General features: G+C 43.6%; 1 protein-coding gene across 5 annotated transcripts in view; it reads left to right on the forward strand.

Annotated features, from left to right (window-relative positions):
* The window catches only part of LOC110521283 (protein inscuteable homolog), a 77,929-nt gene extending 66,302 nt beyond the window's left edge, over positions 1-11,627 (forward strand). For 3 of the 5 annotated variants that reach the window (XM_021598740.3, XM_090233424.1, XM_036969430.2), the window contains exons 7-13: positions 1,317-1,442; positions 6,318-6,489; positions 6,712-6,890; positions 7,404-7,470; positions 8,824-8,979; positions 9,306-9,382; positions 10,650-11,627. In XM_021598740.3, coding sequence (XP_021454415.2) covers positions 1,317-1,442; positions 6,318-6,489; positions 6,712-6,890; positions 7,404-7,470; positions 8,824-8,979; positions 9,306-9,382; positions 10,650-10,778 — 906 coding nt within the window. In that variant the 3' untranslated portion in view covers positions 10,779-11,627. Of the gene's footprint in view, positions 1-1,316; positions 1,443-6,317; positions 6,490-6,711; positions 6,891-7,403; positions 7,471-8,169; positions 8,980-9,305; positions 9,383-10,649 lie in introns of all 5 variants that reach the window. The other 2 variants (XR_016495575.1, XR_016495576.1) reach the window with 1 other exon arrangement.
* The last annotated feature ends 5,021 nt before the right edge of the window (positions 11,628-16,648 follow it).

Genomic DNA, 16,648 nt, shown 5'->3' on the forward strand with positions numbered 1-16,648 from the left:
CACAAAGACTATCTTTAACAATTTCCACAGGACATTTTACAAAAACACATTTACTTGAAGAACAGTACAGATGCAAAGTTTGGTAACAGAATTATGTTTTTTGCTGTATGTGTGGTGGAATTGCCCTTTACCCTATTCTGCATTTCAAAACAGATAAACAACCATTATAGGTAGCATCCGGTGGAGGGGTGGGGTACTATTAAGCTGTACGGAATTGTTTTAAGAAGGTCATACGAAGGTTAATTTTTATATTTGATTTAGAATTTTTAGTCCCCTTGAAGTAGAAAAAAAATTGATGAAAAAATGATTTGAAATAAATGTCGGGGCCTTGCTGCTTTTATCCCAAACAAACACATAAAAAAAAGATTCACTACATGGAACAACAGATAGTCCCCCACAAAAATACTGAAGTGTCTGTCCTATATCTGAGAGATATACAGGAGGTTGGTGGCACCTTAATTGGGAAGGACGGACTTGTGGTGATGGTCATAATAGTTTGTAGGCCAAACTGTTTGGACGCTACAGAATGTTTTGTGAGAAGAATGATTTTCTGGATGTCACATGTTCTGACAAACACTGCTCAAGCTCTGTCACCTTTCCCCGCAGATGTGGAAGAGTTACATAGGCAGATGTGGAAGAGTTACATAGGCAGATGTGAAAGAGTTACATAGGCAGATGTGGAAGAGTTACATGGGCAGATGTGGAAGAGTTACATAGGCAGATGTGGAAGAGTTACATAGGCAGATGTGGAAGAGTTACATAGGCAGATGTGGAAGAGTTACATGGGCAGATGTGGAAAAGTTACATGGGCAGATGTGGAAGAGTTACATAGGCAGATGTGGAAGAGTTACATAGGCAGATGTGGAAGGGTTACATAGGCAGATGTGGAAGGGTTACATAGGCAGATGTGGAAGGGTTACATAGGCAGATGTGGAAGAGTTACATAGGCAGATGCGTTGGATTGAGACTCATCCAAACTCTGATATATCTAGCTTAAACTGACAGACTGTTTGGGGGATGTTTTTAATATGAGGGCGCAGACATTGACCTTAGGGTTAGCTTGAGTCACTGGCTAGCCTGTCAGGTTGGGAAGCCTACTGAGCACTAATGGCTTGACTATTCGGCCTGGTTGGATAGTCAATTGTTGGCAAGTCTTTTGGGCACTTTTGGCTATTGGAAGGTTTGAGCTAACACAGTCTGTTTGGCTTGAGGGACTATCAATTTAACATAAGCTCAGGCTAGCTTGTTAAGCACTGAGCATTGTCTGCTAATGTTAATGATGATGCTAATGGTGTTGTTGTTTTGTTTGTCCACAGGAGGGCGCTGTGGTGGCCCTGTTTAAGATCTGCCGGCAGGACTGCTTCAGCGACCTTTACGCGCACGCCCTGAGGGCGGTGGCCTCCATATGTTGTGTGGAGGAGGGCATCAATCAGCTGGAGAAGGTAGTGTAGTGCGGCATTTATTCCCATAGACACTAGCACACACACCCATTCAGAGGTTGGTTTTCACCGATGACGGCAGTGACACATGTCCAGCATGCTCTCCAGAAAGGTGCCAGGTGCTGGGTGGAGGTGTGGTTAGCCAACACTACTGGTGTCTGATACACAAACAAAAAGATTTACACAGAAACATATGCATGCAGATGCAAACTGACACACACACAACCAATCAACCATAAAACCATACAACCGTACACAAAAATGTATTTACTAATAAGCGGCAGAACACAGACAGACCAACAGACAGATAGACATTGGTCTGCTGGAGTGAGAGCTTCGGTGGGAGATGTTTAGTCTTCCAGTGAGCATGTATAAATGCTCAACTACTACACTGGGGCTGGAGGCCTCACACACACAGCATATTTTTATAGGGGCACAAGTTTGTTTTCACAGGTGAAAACGTGCTAACAATGAGAGTAGCGGAATGCTTTTTCATTTGTTAAATGTATTTTTAAAATATTTTGTTTAGGGGTAGATCAGCTTTAACATTGCAGATAGACTGTAGCTTCCGTCAATGTAATTGTCTGCATCATTTCCAATCCCACATATATTTTGGGGGTAAATATATGTATTTATATACATCAAATCAAGTCAAATGTATTTATAAAGCCCTTCTTGCATCAGCTGATGTCTCAAAGTACTGTACAGAAACCCAGCCTAAAACCCCAAACAGCAAGCAATGCAGGTGTAGAAGCATGGTGGCTAGGAAAAACTCCCTAGAAAGGCCAAAACCTAGGAAGAACCCTAGAGAGGAACCAGGTCCAGTCCTCTTCTGGCTGTGCCGGTTGGAGATTATAACAGAACATGGCCAAGATGTTCAAATGTTCATAAATGACCAGCAAGTCAGCACCTCAGGAATAAATGTCAGTTGGCTTTTCATAGCCGATCATTAAGAGTATCTCTACCGCTCCTGCTGTCTCTAGAGAGTTGAAAACAGCAGGTCTGGGACAGGTAGCACGTCCGGTGAACAGGTCAGGGTTCCATAGCCGCAGGCAGATCAGTTGAAACTGGAGCAACATACATACATACATACATACATACATACATACATACATACACTACCATTCAATGTTTGGGGTCACTTCGAAATGTCCTTGTTTTTGAAAGAAAAGCTCATTTATTTGTTCATTAAAATAACATCTAATTGATCAGAAATACAGTGTAGACATTCCGACTCCGGGATGCTTATTTTATTTTTTTATTTTATTTTCCTTGTTGGTCATAAAATACTTTAAAAACACCAGAAAATCAGCTCCAAGTTATTTTAATTTTGTAAATCTGTTCCCAAGTATTACCACACACAATAGAGAGACATGTGATCGTATACAAATGTAAGCAAGCATTGAATTTATTATGTTTTAATAAAACGTTATATCTGTTTGGGCTTCTTGTAGTCAATATGCAGTCTAAAAATGATTTGTAATTCTAAACTGGGTGGTTCGAGCCCTGAATGCTGATCGGCTGACAGCCATGGTATATCAGTCCGTATACCATTCAACCCCTCCCATCTATCTCTTAACTAAAGGATTGGCCCCCTTTTTTTTCACCTAAAATGACATACCCAAATCTAACTGCCTGTAGCTCAGGCCCTGAAGCAAGGTTTTGTATATTCTTGGTACCATTTGAAAGGAAACACTTTGATGTTTGTGTAAATGTTAAAGGAATGTAGGAGAATTCAACACATTAGATCTGGTAAAAGATAATACAAAGAAAAAAACAACCTTTTTTGTATTTGTTTTGTACCATCAGCTTTGAATTGCAAGAGAAAAGCTATCATGTATTATGCCAGCCCAGGTGCAATTTATTTAGATTTTGGCCACTAGATGGCAGCAGTGTATGTGCAAAGTTTTAGACTCCAATGAACCATTGCTCAAAATGTTGTTTCAAGACAGCCCAAATGTGCCTAATTTGTTTATTAATAACTTTTCATGTTCAAAACTGTGCACTTTTATCAAACAATAGCATGGTATTCGTTCACTGTAATAGCTACTCTAAATTGTACAGTGCAGTTAGATTAACAATAATTTAATCTTTCTGCCAATTTCAGATTTATTTATGTCCTGGGAAATGTTCTTGTTATTTACAACCTCATGCTAATTGCATCAACTGTCCCGCAGAAGAAGTTAACACCATCCAGATTAGATTTCAATTTGCCATATGTTTTTCAACTGTGCTGTGATGCTCCACAAAAGTTCTGAACATTTCTACTCTCATAGTTTCTACAGATTGTAAATTAAAGATAAAATGTTTTGCTAAATGTATTATTGTATTATTGATGGATTGACTATGCCTTTTCAAGTCACCCAGTGTTGCCATCTGCAGTGTTAGCGCCAAGTAAATGTTTCAATTCTTCAGCCATTCCTGGACATGTGACCAAAAATGAGCTACATATGGACAGTACCAAAATAAATGATCTAATGACCTCGCAACAAAATATGCAGAGCTGGGAAGGTTGTATCCGCATATATATATAAAATTATATTGGTATATTGTAGTCATTTACATAGAAAAATTCAAAGTTTTGAATCTGGTGTTGTATTGCATGTCAATTCGTAAACCATGTGCCATGGAATCGGTACATCGAAGATCTCTACCCAATTATTTTGCAATCTCTATGGCACAGCTGTCATTTGTTTTGTCCTTAAATGAAACTGGTATATATTTTTATTTATCACAATTTTATTTAAAGCGTTGGACTAGTAACCGAAAGGCTGCAAGATTAAATCCTCGAGCTGACAAAGTAAAAATCGGTCATTCTGCCCCTGGACAAGGCAGTTAACCCACTGTTCCTAGGCCGTCATTGAAAATAAGACTTTTTTCTTAACTGACTTGCCTATTTAAATAAAGGTAAACACAAAATATAATAATAATTGGTGGGAAACAGCTTGTTTACTTCTGTTGGGGCTTGTGGTTAAAACAGTAAGATCATGATGAAGTTGAACCTCCGTGGTTGTGTCTACTGCACTCTAAAAGGCACAAGTAGTCGAGCCAAGTAAGTGTCATCTTCCACACGATTAGTAATACATTTTGGAAGACATCCGGAGTAGACCGGGGGCAAGATATGAATGAGAAGTTCATCTCAGTGCAGCATATTTCGGGAAGAGGGAGAGGTGGGCGGAAGAGGGGATTGTTCCGCGTCGATGGGCCGTGCCGGCACGCTGGTGAAGTATTAGGAGACAGGAATACGGAGTTGTCCTATCATCAAGCTCATGGTGATGTTCTACAGGAAATGTCTCTGACAGGTGTGTCTAGGATGGATACTTTGTATGTGCTCACTCGAAACAATTCTACTCACGTTGAAAGTTTTTTGTAGACGTTTTGATAGAGAGACAAAAAAGCTAAAAATGACAATTATTGCAATGTTTTTCTGTTTGGGTGCTCTGTATTTTAACACTGGTCGCTTCCATTACAGACTTGACCGTCAAATCCTTCCAAAGGTAGAGTTAGACAGGTTATCTGTTTTGAGGTAAAAAAAAATGCTAATATTAATAAAAGGTTTAGTTTTATTCACAGTATATTTGCCGGGTCTACTGCTCAAAGATGCAAGGTCTCTAAGGTACTGTTATAATAGTGGGACGTGCACCAGAATTTTGTCTGCACAACATTGCCACCATGTGGATAAATATATTATATTTCCAAACCTGGATGAAAAAGTTCACTGTATAGACATCTCTCTCTCTCACACACTCTCACACACTCTCACACACTCTCACTCTCTCTCACTCACTCACTCACTCACTCACTCACTCACTCACTCACTCACTCACTCACACACACACACACACACACACACACACACACACACACACACACACACACAAACACACACACTTCTCGACCATCTCAAACGATGTCCAATTAGTATTCAGATAAAAGCAGCAGGAGGGGGGTGAACATCCACACTTTTTTCCCCATCAAGACTATTTATAAAATCGCCAAACCCAACGCTTTTTCTACCGTTACAAAATCAGATTTTATTGGAATACTCCTGTTTCACTTAACTATATTAGGAAACAACGACATTAGGTCTGCACCAACGAGGTGACAATTTTGAGAGATACGTGAATCACATACCCCCAAACCTGATGTGCACGTGTTGGGGAAATGGCAGGCGAGATCTGTGAGCCCTGTGAGCCCTGTGAGCCCTGTGAGCCCTCAGCCCCAGAGGGAGATGGCCGTAACATTAGAGTGGTGTCGTTTAATCGTGATTTCTTTATGGGCAGGGCTGCTAAGTCTCAACCGGGTTGGCACTGGACACTTAACCAGGGTGGACCCCGGACACTTAACCAGGGATAAGCTGGACACTTTGCCAGGGTTGACCCAGGACACTTAACTATCTGTCTGGACCGCCTAAAAATCGAGCCTACTATAGAGGGATTCTTAGATGAATCAAAGGCAGCTATCGATCCAATGAGATGCTCAGGGCTTGTTACATCATATGTGGTTATCATATGTGGGACTTCTTCAATTAATTCCAAATGGACTTGTGTGTGTTGTACTGTACTGTGTGTGTGTGTGCGATGGTGTGCGTGTGCATGTGCGTGTGCGTAGCCTGGTGTAGAGGAAAAGGGAAAATGGGATACCTAATCAGTTGTACAACTGAATTCATTCAACTGAATGCATCTTCCGCATTTAACCCGACCCCTCTGAATCAGAGAGGTGCGGGGGGGCTGCCTTAATCGACATCCACGTCTTCGGCGCCCGGGGAACAGTGGGTTAACTGCCTTGCGTCTTTATGTTTAGTATTAGGATTAGGATTCGACATAACAGAATGTGCTTCTCATTGTCTGCTATGCATTTGCGTCACCCGTCTTATAGGTGGATGGGATCCTGTGCTTGGCGGACATCCTGACCGATGAGAACAGAGCTGAGTCGGCGAGGGCAGAGGCAGCGGCAGTGGTGGCCCAGATCACCTCACCCCACCACACCTCCACCCAGCACCTGGGCAGCTTCCTGGAGAGCATGGAGGACATTGTCACCGCTCTCATCAGTGAGTGCATGGCTGCTGTACTGCAGGGCTTTGATGTGGCTAGATCAGTGTGTTCATTCTGAAACACTTTAAAGGAAAAACAAGAGAACGGCAGCTCCTTCACTTAGTTTTGGGATGGGGATGCAAAAAATGGTAACCACTCAAATTCAAAGGTGGAGCTATGAATGTAAGGTCCATGAGGTCAAGGTGATTTTTGAAGATGAATGTTTGTGTTTCCTCAAGAGTTGTGTGGGAGTGCCTCCTGTGGTGAGGTCTTCCTCCTGGCGTCTGCTGCCCTTGCCAACATCACATTCTTCGACAGCATGGCCTGTGAGATCCTCCTCCAGCTCAACGCCATCCACATCCTCCTACAGGCATGCAAAGACCGCCAGAGAGTTGATACTCCCTACTCTAAAGACCAGGTAGAGGACACGCTGATCTATATGTAGATCATTACTCAACCAAGACAGTGGTTTCAGTAGAGTGATTGGTTAAAATGCTGCGCTCGGGAGATACTTATTACTTATACTTATTCATACTTATTTTCCACCACAATTAGCAAATAAATTCATTAAAAATCCTACAATGTGATTTTCTGGATTTTTTTTCTCATTTTGTCTGTCATAGTTGAAGTGTACATATGATTAAAATTACAGGCTTCTCTAATCTTTTTAAGTGGGATAACTTGCACAATTGGTGGCTGACTAAATACTTTTTTGCCCCACTGTATGTAAACACCTTCATGTGTACACACCTGCCATATCTTCCTAATTTCCTAAGAGGGCATCCCATAAAAACAGATTTACCATAATTCAAAGTACTGTAGAATTTGAGTAAATCATGCCCAGCACTATCCGATTTTACAAGGAGGCATGCTAAAATGGGTTGAGTGTTGTCAAATCTCTGGTATGCCCTGTTGACTGTGGTCCGTTTAGGTGGTTACCATCTTGGCAAACCTCTCTGTTTTGGAGCAGTCTGCACCTGAAATCCTGCAAGAGAAAGGTATCTAGGACATCTACACACATGTATTCGCTGGTCATGACAGAGACATTGATTAATATCAAGGAGGGAGTTATCAGAGAGATGACAATCAGAGATTTTTTTTTTTATTGCAATTCTCTTATAATCCTCAAGATGACAACGTAAACCCACATTTCTGCCATGTTGCCTGCTTCCTCAACCCTCTTAGTCTCTGTCCCCTGACTCTTTCTTGTTGATGTTGTGTATTAAAGCCCCTGACTCCATGTTTGATTTGTCTTTTTCACCTGTTTCTCACGTCCTCTGTCTGTGTGTGATGCGTCTACTTCCTCTGTCTGTCTGTCTGTGTGATGTGTCTACTTCCTCTGTCTGTCTGTGTGTGATGTGTCTACTTCCTCTGTCTGTCTGTGTGTTGTTTCTACTTCCTCTGTCTGTGTGTGATGTGTCTACTTCCTCTGTCTGTCTGTGTGTGATGTGTCTACTTCCTCTGTCTGTCTGTGTGTTGTTGTCTACGTCCTCTGTCTGTGTGTGTTGAGTCTACTTCTTCTTTCTGTCTGTGTGTGTTGTGTCTACTTCCTCTGTCTGTCTTTGTGTTGTTGTCTACGTTCTCTGTCTGTCTGTGTGTGATGTGTCTACTTCCTCTGTCTGTCTGTGTGATGTGTCTATGTCCTCTGTCTCTGTGTGTGTTGTGTCTACTTCCTCTGTCTGTCTGTGTGTGTTAAGTCTACTTCCTCTGTCTGTATGTGTGTGATGTGTCTACTTCCTCTGTCTGTATGTGTGATGTGTCTACTTCCTCTGTCTGTCGGTGGGTTGTGTCTACTTCCTCTGTCTGTCTTTGTGTTGTTGTCTACATCCTCTGTCTGTCTGTGTGTGATGTGTCCACGTCCTCTGTCTGTGTGTGTGTTGTGTCTACTTCCTCTGTCTGTCTGTGTGTTGTGTCTACTTCCTCTGTCTGTCTGTCTGTTGTTGTCTACATCCTCTGTCTGTCTGTGTGTGATGTGTCTACGTCCTCTGTCTGTGTGTGTGTGTTGTGTCTACTTCCTCTGTCTGTGTGATGTGTCTACTTCCTCTGTCTGTCTGTGTGTGTTGTTGTCTACTTTCTCTGTCTGTCTGTGTGTTGTTGTCTACGTCCTCTGTCTGTCTGTGTGTTGTGTCTACTTCTTCTGTGTGTCTGTGTGTTGTTGTCTACGTCCTCTGTCTGTCTGTGTGTTGTGTCTACTTCTTCTGTGTGTCTGTGTGTTGTTTGTCTATGTCATCTGTCTGTCTGTGTGTGATTTGTCTACATCCTCTGTCTGTCTGTTTGATGTGTCTACTTCCTCTGTCTGTGTGATGTGTCTACATCCTCTGTCTGTCTGTGTTGTGTGTTGTGTCTGCTAGGTGTTGAGAGACTGCTCCAGCTGCTGGGTGAGAAGCCGTCCTCCTCTAGTCCATCGGAGGGCGCGGCGTGCGAGAGGGTCCAGCAGAAAGCCGCTGTCACACTGGCCCGTCTGAGCAGAGACCCGGACATAGCCCAAACAGCCATCCAGCTGCAAGGTAGAGGCCCTCTCAGGTCAAACCAGTCCCCATACTTTTCAACCCTTTTTTACTCTCGTAATCACAGTAGTTATAGGAACTACAGGAGGTTGGTGGCACATTCATTGGGGAAGCAGGCTCATAGTATTGGCTTTAATGGATTTAATGGAATGGTAATCGAACTCAACCAAATACATGGTTTCCAAGTGTTTGATACCATTCCATTGACTCCATTCCAGACATTGTTATGAGCCGTCCTCCTCTCAGCAGCCTCCTATGATAGGAACTTTGTGTAGGTCAATCGACAACACAATTTCTAAACTGACCATGGTCTTCCATTTCTCCAGCTGTCCCTCGACTAATCGAACTGTGTCGCTCACCAGCGGAGCGGAACAACAGTGACTCTGTACTAGTTGCATGCCTGGTAGGTATATTTAATAAGTGTTTGTATGGTTGTCTTTGTACAATAGTTATATTTCTGAGAATGTGTTTGAATGTGAGCCAAAACATGTAAATAATATATTTCCCACAAACATGGGCTACACTCTGTAAAGTAATTTTTTCCCAGTGCATAAGTGTGTCTAATAACTTAATGAGAGGTTTATATCCATGGGACAAAAAGACAGCAGTCCTTGATCTGAACCAGTCTTCTCACCATAAGGAGATCCCACTATATAAGGAAGCAGGTTTTGTTGAAACATTTCACACGTATTCCTGTTCATCCTTTATCATTCAGTTCTCCTGATCATAATTGATAAGGCCAGATTGCAGGCCAGATCACAGGCCAGATCGCAGGCCAGATCACTGGCCAGATCACAGGCCAGATCACTGGCCAGATCACAGGCCAGATCACAGGCCAGATCGCAGGCCAGATCACAGGCCAGATCACAGGCCAGATCACAGGCCAGATTGCAGGCCAGATCACAGGCCAGATCACAGGCCAGATCACAGGCCAGATCACAGGCCAGATCACAGGCCAGATCACTGGCCAGATTGCAGGCCAGATTGCAGGCCAGATCACAGGCCAGATCACAGGCCAGATCGCAGGCCAGATCACTGGCCAGATCACTGGCCAGATCACAGGCCAGATTGCAGGCCAGATTACAGGCCAGATCACAGGCCAGATCACAGGCCAGATAAAGAGCTCTTTAGACCGGTGTAAAAGAGTCAGAGGCTTAATTAATATTGCTGGACGGTTCTTGCACATAAGGGCTCTCTCCTTCACTGTTTTACACTGCTTGTTATACTTAAGTACGTTTAATAGGATTATTTTTTATCACTATTGCCAGGGGTTATAATGGAGATTTTGTCAGTGTTGAACCAGCCTTCAAAGAGGGTTGGCTTCCAGAGAACATTTTGTTAACTAATATGTAGTAAATATTTGACATTCCCCTGCTGGAGTAGAACTGTTGTCTTGTTTCATACTGCCATGCTCCCTCTCAGTTGTACTGTAACACAGAATACTGAAGCAGTCATGCACTGCACAGTGTCAGTCAAACCTCAGCCCATCAATAAATAGCTGAAGGACTTATATCTGATAATCAGCTATATCTCGATTTGTAGTCTATATTGATCTATATCTATAGTGATCAATATTGGTTTATTCTGTGCTATGTCATACGCTACAGTGCAGTCGATTAAATAGGTGTTGAATGTCTTCACTGATCCACCCCTCTCCCTGTGCTCTGCAGGCTGCCCTGAGGAGGCTGGCAGCGGGGTGTCCAGACAGCATCGAGGCCACCGACCACCAGCAGCTGATCAAGCCCAGACTGGTGGACTCTTTTCTGCTGTGCTCCAACATGGAAGAAAGCTTTGTATGAGAAGAGAGCTTTATAGGACGATCCAGAGCGGAGGGGTTGGGTGCACAGGCACTGGAGGAGTCTCAGTGACCACACACTCCAGCCTGAGACTTAAAAACACACAAGACAAAGGAGGGGTTGGGTGCACAGGCACTGGAGGAGTCTCAGTGACCACTCACTCCAGCCTGAGACTTAAAAGCACACAAGACCAAGGAGGGGTTGCAGAAATCAGTCCCTATATCCCAAAGCATACATTAAATGTATACCCAAAAATCTGAGCATAAACGGAATTGCTGTTAATAATTACAGAATTGACATTCTCGGAGTATAAAACACCGAAACTCGGGGACATGTACATGTCGGCAGCATTCATGAAATCGTACTTATTGGTTATAATTCATCTCATAATAACATTCATAGTGGACATGGGGCCACCATGCATGAAATAAAAATAATCAGTATTTTGTGTCAGCTGCCAATTTAATGGGTTGTTCAAATATTAGAAACTACTATTGTGTTCTGTTACTTACAGATAAGAATGTGTTTAATGAGTTGTTGGTGGACATACAGTATATTCAAGGTATTTGATTACATTATCTAATTTCGCTCTCTTGTTCAGGGGAGGTAATGATTTAGGTCACTGATTTTAGTGTGCTGTTGTGAGCGGGAGGTGACTTCTAAAGTAGGTTTCCTTGGAAACAAAGTGCTTTGAAATCTATAATAATGTATCTGTATGTCTTGCCTTGGATCTAAAACATTGAATTTGCTACATAGAAACATACTGTAAATGTGTTGTAAACCACAATCTCTATTAAATTACTATTTTAAAGTATGGCATGCATATACTGTAATAAAGGGAAGAATATCTTATAATGGAATGCTGTATTTTTTGTCACTGTCAAGACATGTATCCATTCAGAAAGGGACCCGATTGGAACTAGGCTTCACTGCTGTGCTAAATGTGACCAGAGAAAACTAAGCGAAAACACGAGTATCATGCCACACCAAAGGTAGAACTTGGCTCATCACAGCGAGACCACGTCAGAGGAGATTACTGTTAAATAATCAATGATGCCTTGTGTCCCTTCATAAGGCCTAATGAGGGTCCAAAGTCTGTAGCCATGCTTCTCTCACGAGAGCTGCTACAATGCCTGACGTACAGCACATCTCCAAGGAACAATGCTCCAGTTTCTTCCTTTATCACCAACAAAGATGGTGTGGGATGAACAAAGCCTTTGTCCGTGGCTCAGAGAGAGAGAGAGAGGAGAGAGAGATGGAGTGGGTCCAAAGGTCCACTAGTGGCTTTGAACTATCAGGTCATGGATGTTTCAGAACCATGGGGACATGCACCATTCCTCCACTAGTACAGTATGATAGTAGTGGGGAGAGCAGCACGCTTTGTATTCTCATGTGTTTGATGAAAGTTCTCTCAACCTTTTCCTGTCCTTGGAGAGACAATTGAGGCCTTTCTCTCTGTGTCTGTTGCCTCATTTCACCTTAGGGCACAGGCTCAGCTCCGACTCTTAACTGTGGCCCAGCGTTGAAACAGTCAAGGCTGTGTGTGGTGTCTGCGAGGAGACATAGGGCTGTGTTCAGAGAGCTTTGTGATGGACTCTGCTCCTGCTCTCTTTGTTGGAACCAAATTAAATATGTAGAGAGTGTGAGAGAACGACACAAAGAGGAGAACAATACACAGAGGAGAACAGGACACAGAGGAGAACAATACACAGAGTAAAACAGGACACAGAGTAGAACAGGACACAGAGGAAAACAGGACACAGAGGAGAACAGGACACAGAGTAGAACAGGACACAGAGTAGAACAGGACACAGAGGAGAACAGGACACAGAGGAGAACAGGACACAGAGGAAAACAGGACACAGAGGAGAACAGGACACAGAGGAGAACAGGACACAGAGTAGAACAGGACACAGAGGAGAACAGGACACAGAGTAGAACAGGACACAGAGTAGAACAGGACACAGAGTAGAACAGGACACAGAGGAGAACAGGACACAGAGGAAAACAGGACACAGAGGAGAACAGGACACAGAGGAGAACAGGACACAGAGTAGAACAGGACACAGAGGAAAACAGGACACAGAGTAGAACAGGACACAGAGGAGAACAGGACACAGAGGAGAACAGGACACAGAGGAAAACAGGACACAGAGGAGAACAGGACACAGAGGAGAACAGGACACAGAGGAAAACAGGGCACAGAGGAGAACAGGACACAGAGGAGAACAGGACACAGAGTAGAACAGGACACAGAGGAGAACAGGACACAGAGTAGAACAGGACACAGAGGAGAACAGGACACAGAGTAGAACAGGACACAGAGGAAAACAGGACACAGAGGAAAACAGGATACAGAGGAAAACAGGACACAGAGGAGAACAGGACACAAAGGAGCTGAAAAAACTGGTTCTGTGATTGTAGCCATTTTAGCCAGGACAACAGCCAAGTATTGCAGCCTACAGATGTATGAGACTGACATTCAGGGCTCGGTTCAATCCATTTGACACAGAGTAGAACAGAGTAGAGCATGATTGAAATGTAAAAAATGAGTGTTGCCTCAATAGGGAATATCCTTTAAATTTCAAGCTCACTATCTGCAACGCTTCAGTGATACAGATTGAACAGAGAATTTTCAGTCGAGGTTGAATAGATGCAGTGAGACACTTTCCCACCAGTCAGTATTAACTGTCAGGAGGAAGATTAGAATAGTAGAATACACAAGGTGCATTTTCAGAATTTGATTGTGCATCAGCTGTTTTCCTCTTGTTATCAGTCAGTCACTGATAGTGAATTAGCCCATGTCAGCTAACGTGTCAGCTAACATTCTGCTTAGTTAGTTTAGCGGCCAGCTATCTAAAGTCATTATAATGGTTGAATTACCAGCCGGGGGGGGGTTCCCCTCTGATTTTGTTAGTCAGTCTCACTTTTTTCCGTCTCGGACAGAGACGTATATACTTTTACGCCTGCTACGTTAGGATAAATACACACAAACCGCATGGACCGCATGAGAAAGGAATGTACACAACACAACAACAAGAGAGAGGGATAGAGACCGTTTGTGAAAGTATGCATTAGTAAAATGATTTTGTCAGACAGCTCTGCAGCTAGCCTACTGAAATAGGATGACTAAAGACAGAGAAGTATCGGGAGTACACCGACTGTTTGGCTGATATTGCCTGAGCAGAGAGGATCTGATGACTTTCAAGAATAAAAAATTATATAGTTATATACACAACTGAAACATTTAATTATCTCATAGTAATTTCCTATTGATGTCTACCCAATGCGGACCTGACAGAGACAATGGAATATTTCAATGTTTTTTGGCCCCAGTGATGTACTGGACCGTAAGCACTACCCTCTGTAGGGCCTTACGGTCAGATGCTGAGCAGTTGCCATACCAGGCAGTGATGCAACCGGTCAGGATGCTCTCGATGATGCAGCTGTAGAACCTTATGAGGATCTAGGGACCAATGCCAAATCTTTTCAGTCTCCTGAGAGGGAAAAGGTGTTGTCGTACCCTCTTCACAACTGTCTTGGTGTGTTTAGACCATAATAGTTAGTTGGTGATGTGGACACCAAGTAACTTGAAACTCAACCCGCTCTACTTCAGCCCCATCAATGTTAATTGGGGCCTGTTCAGCCCTCCTTTTCCTATAGTCCTCGATCAGCCCCTTTGTCTTGCTCACATTGAGGGAGAGGTTGTTGACTTGGCACCACACTGCCAGGTCTCTGACCTCCTCCCTATAGGCTGTCTCATCATTGTCGGTGATGCCTACCACTGTTGTATCGTCAGCCAACTTAATGATGGTGTTGGAGTCGTGCTTGGCAACGCAGTCGTGGGTGAACAGGGAGTATAAGAGGGGACTAAAAACAGACCCCTGAGGTGCCCCCGTGTTGAGGACCAGCGTGGCAGATGTGTTGTTGCCTACCCTTACCACTTGGGGTTGTCCCGTCAGGAAGTCCAGAATTCAGTTGCAGAGGGAGGTGTTTTGTCCCAGGGTACTTAGCTTAGTGATGAGCTTTGTAGGCACTATGGTGTTGAATGCTGAGCTGTAGTCAATGAACAGCATTCTCACATAGGTGTTCCTTTTGTTCAGGTGGGAAAAGGCAGTGTGGAGTGCGATTGAAATTGTGTCATCTGTGGATCTGTTTGGGCGGTATGCAAATTCGAGTGGGTCTATGGTTTATGGCATGATGATGTTGATTTGAGCCATGACCAGCCTTTCAAAGCACTTGGTTACCAATGTGAGTGCTCCAGGGCAATAATCATTTAGGCAGGTTACCTTCGCTTTTGTGGGATTTGTGGGACTATGGGGGTCTGTTTGAAACATGTAGGTATTACAGACTCGGTCAGGGAGAGGTTTAAAATGTCAGTGATAACACTAGCCAGTTGGTCCACACATGCTTTGAGTACACATCCTGGTAATCCGTCTGGCCCCGTGGCTTTGTGAATGTTGACCTGTTCAAAGACCTTGCTCACATCGGATACAGTGAGCGTGATCACGTAGTCGTCCGGAACAGCTGGTGCTCTCATGCATGCTTCAGTGTTGCTTGCCTCGAAGCGAGCATAAAAGGCATTTAGCTCGTCTGGTAGGCTTGCGTCACTGTGCAGCTCGCGTCTGGGTTTCCCTTTGTAATCCGTAGTATTTTTCAAGCCCTGACACATCTGACGAGTGTCAGAGCCAGTGTAGTAAGATTCACTCTAACTCCTGTATTGTTGCTTTGCCTGTTTGATGATTCATTTGAGGGCATAGTGGGATTTCTTATAAGCGTCCAGATTAGTGTCCAGCTCCTGAACGCAGCAATTCTAGCCTTTAGCTCGGTGCGGATGTTGGCAGTAATCCATGGCTTCTGGTTGGGAAATGTCCATGCGGTCACTGTGGGGACGACGTTGTCAATGCACTTTTTGATGAAGACGGTGACTGAGGTGGTGTACTCCTCAATGCCATTGGATGAATTCTGGGAACCTATTCCAGTCTGTGCTAGCACAACAGTCTTATAGCGTAGGGTCCTTGTCATCTGACCCCTTCGGCTTTAAGCGAGTCACTGGTACTTCCTGCTTTATTCTTTGCTTGTAACCAGTAATCATGAGGGTGTAATTATGGTCAGATTTGCCAAATGGAGGGTGAGGGAGAACTTTGTATTTATTTAAATAGGCAATACAGTTAAGAACAAATTCTTATTTACAATGACGGCATACAGACAAATCCAGACAACGCTGGGCCAATTGTGCACAGCCCTATGGGACTCCCAATCACGGCAGGTTGGGATACAGCCTGGAATCAAACCAGGGTGTCTGTAGTGAGGCCTCTAGCACTAAGATGAAGTGCCTTAGACTGCTGTGCCACTCGGGAGCCCAGAGATGTGTCTCTGTGTGTGGAGTAAAGGTGGTCTAGAGTTATTTCTAAGTTTGCCTGCGTTAAAGTCCCCGGCCACTAGGAGAGCCACTTCTGGATGAGCATTTTCTTGTTTGCTTATGGTCTTATACAGCTCGTTAAGTGCGGTCTTAGTGCCAGCATCGGCTTGTGGTGGTAAATAGACAGCTATGAATAATATAGATGAGTACTCTCTTGGTAGATAGTGTGGTCAACAGCTTATCGTGAGGTATTCTACCTCATATTCTACAATGCCTTGAGACTTCTATAATGTTATACATCGCGCACCAGCAGTTATTGACAAAAAGACACATACCCTCGTCTACGATACGTAGCTTCTCTATCCTGCCAATGCACAGAGAAGACAGCCAGCACTATATTATCCGTGTCGTCGTTCAGCCACGTCTCGGTAGAACATAAGGTATTACAGTTTTTAATGTCCCGTTCGTTTTCCAATGATTGCACGTTGGCCAATAATTGTTTTATTTATTT

This window comes from Oncorhynchus mykiss, chromosome 4 (assembly GCF_057628025.1).
Source record: "Oncorhynchus mykiss isolate SJ-2025 chromosome 4, ASM5762802v1, whole genome shotgun sequence".
NCBI classification, from domain to species: Eukaryota; Metazoa; Chordata; class Actinopteri; order Salmoniformes; family Salmonidae; genus Oncorhynchus; species Oncorhynchus mykiss.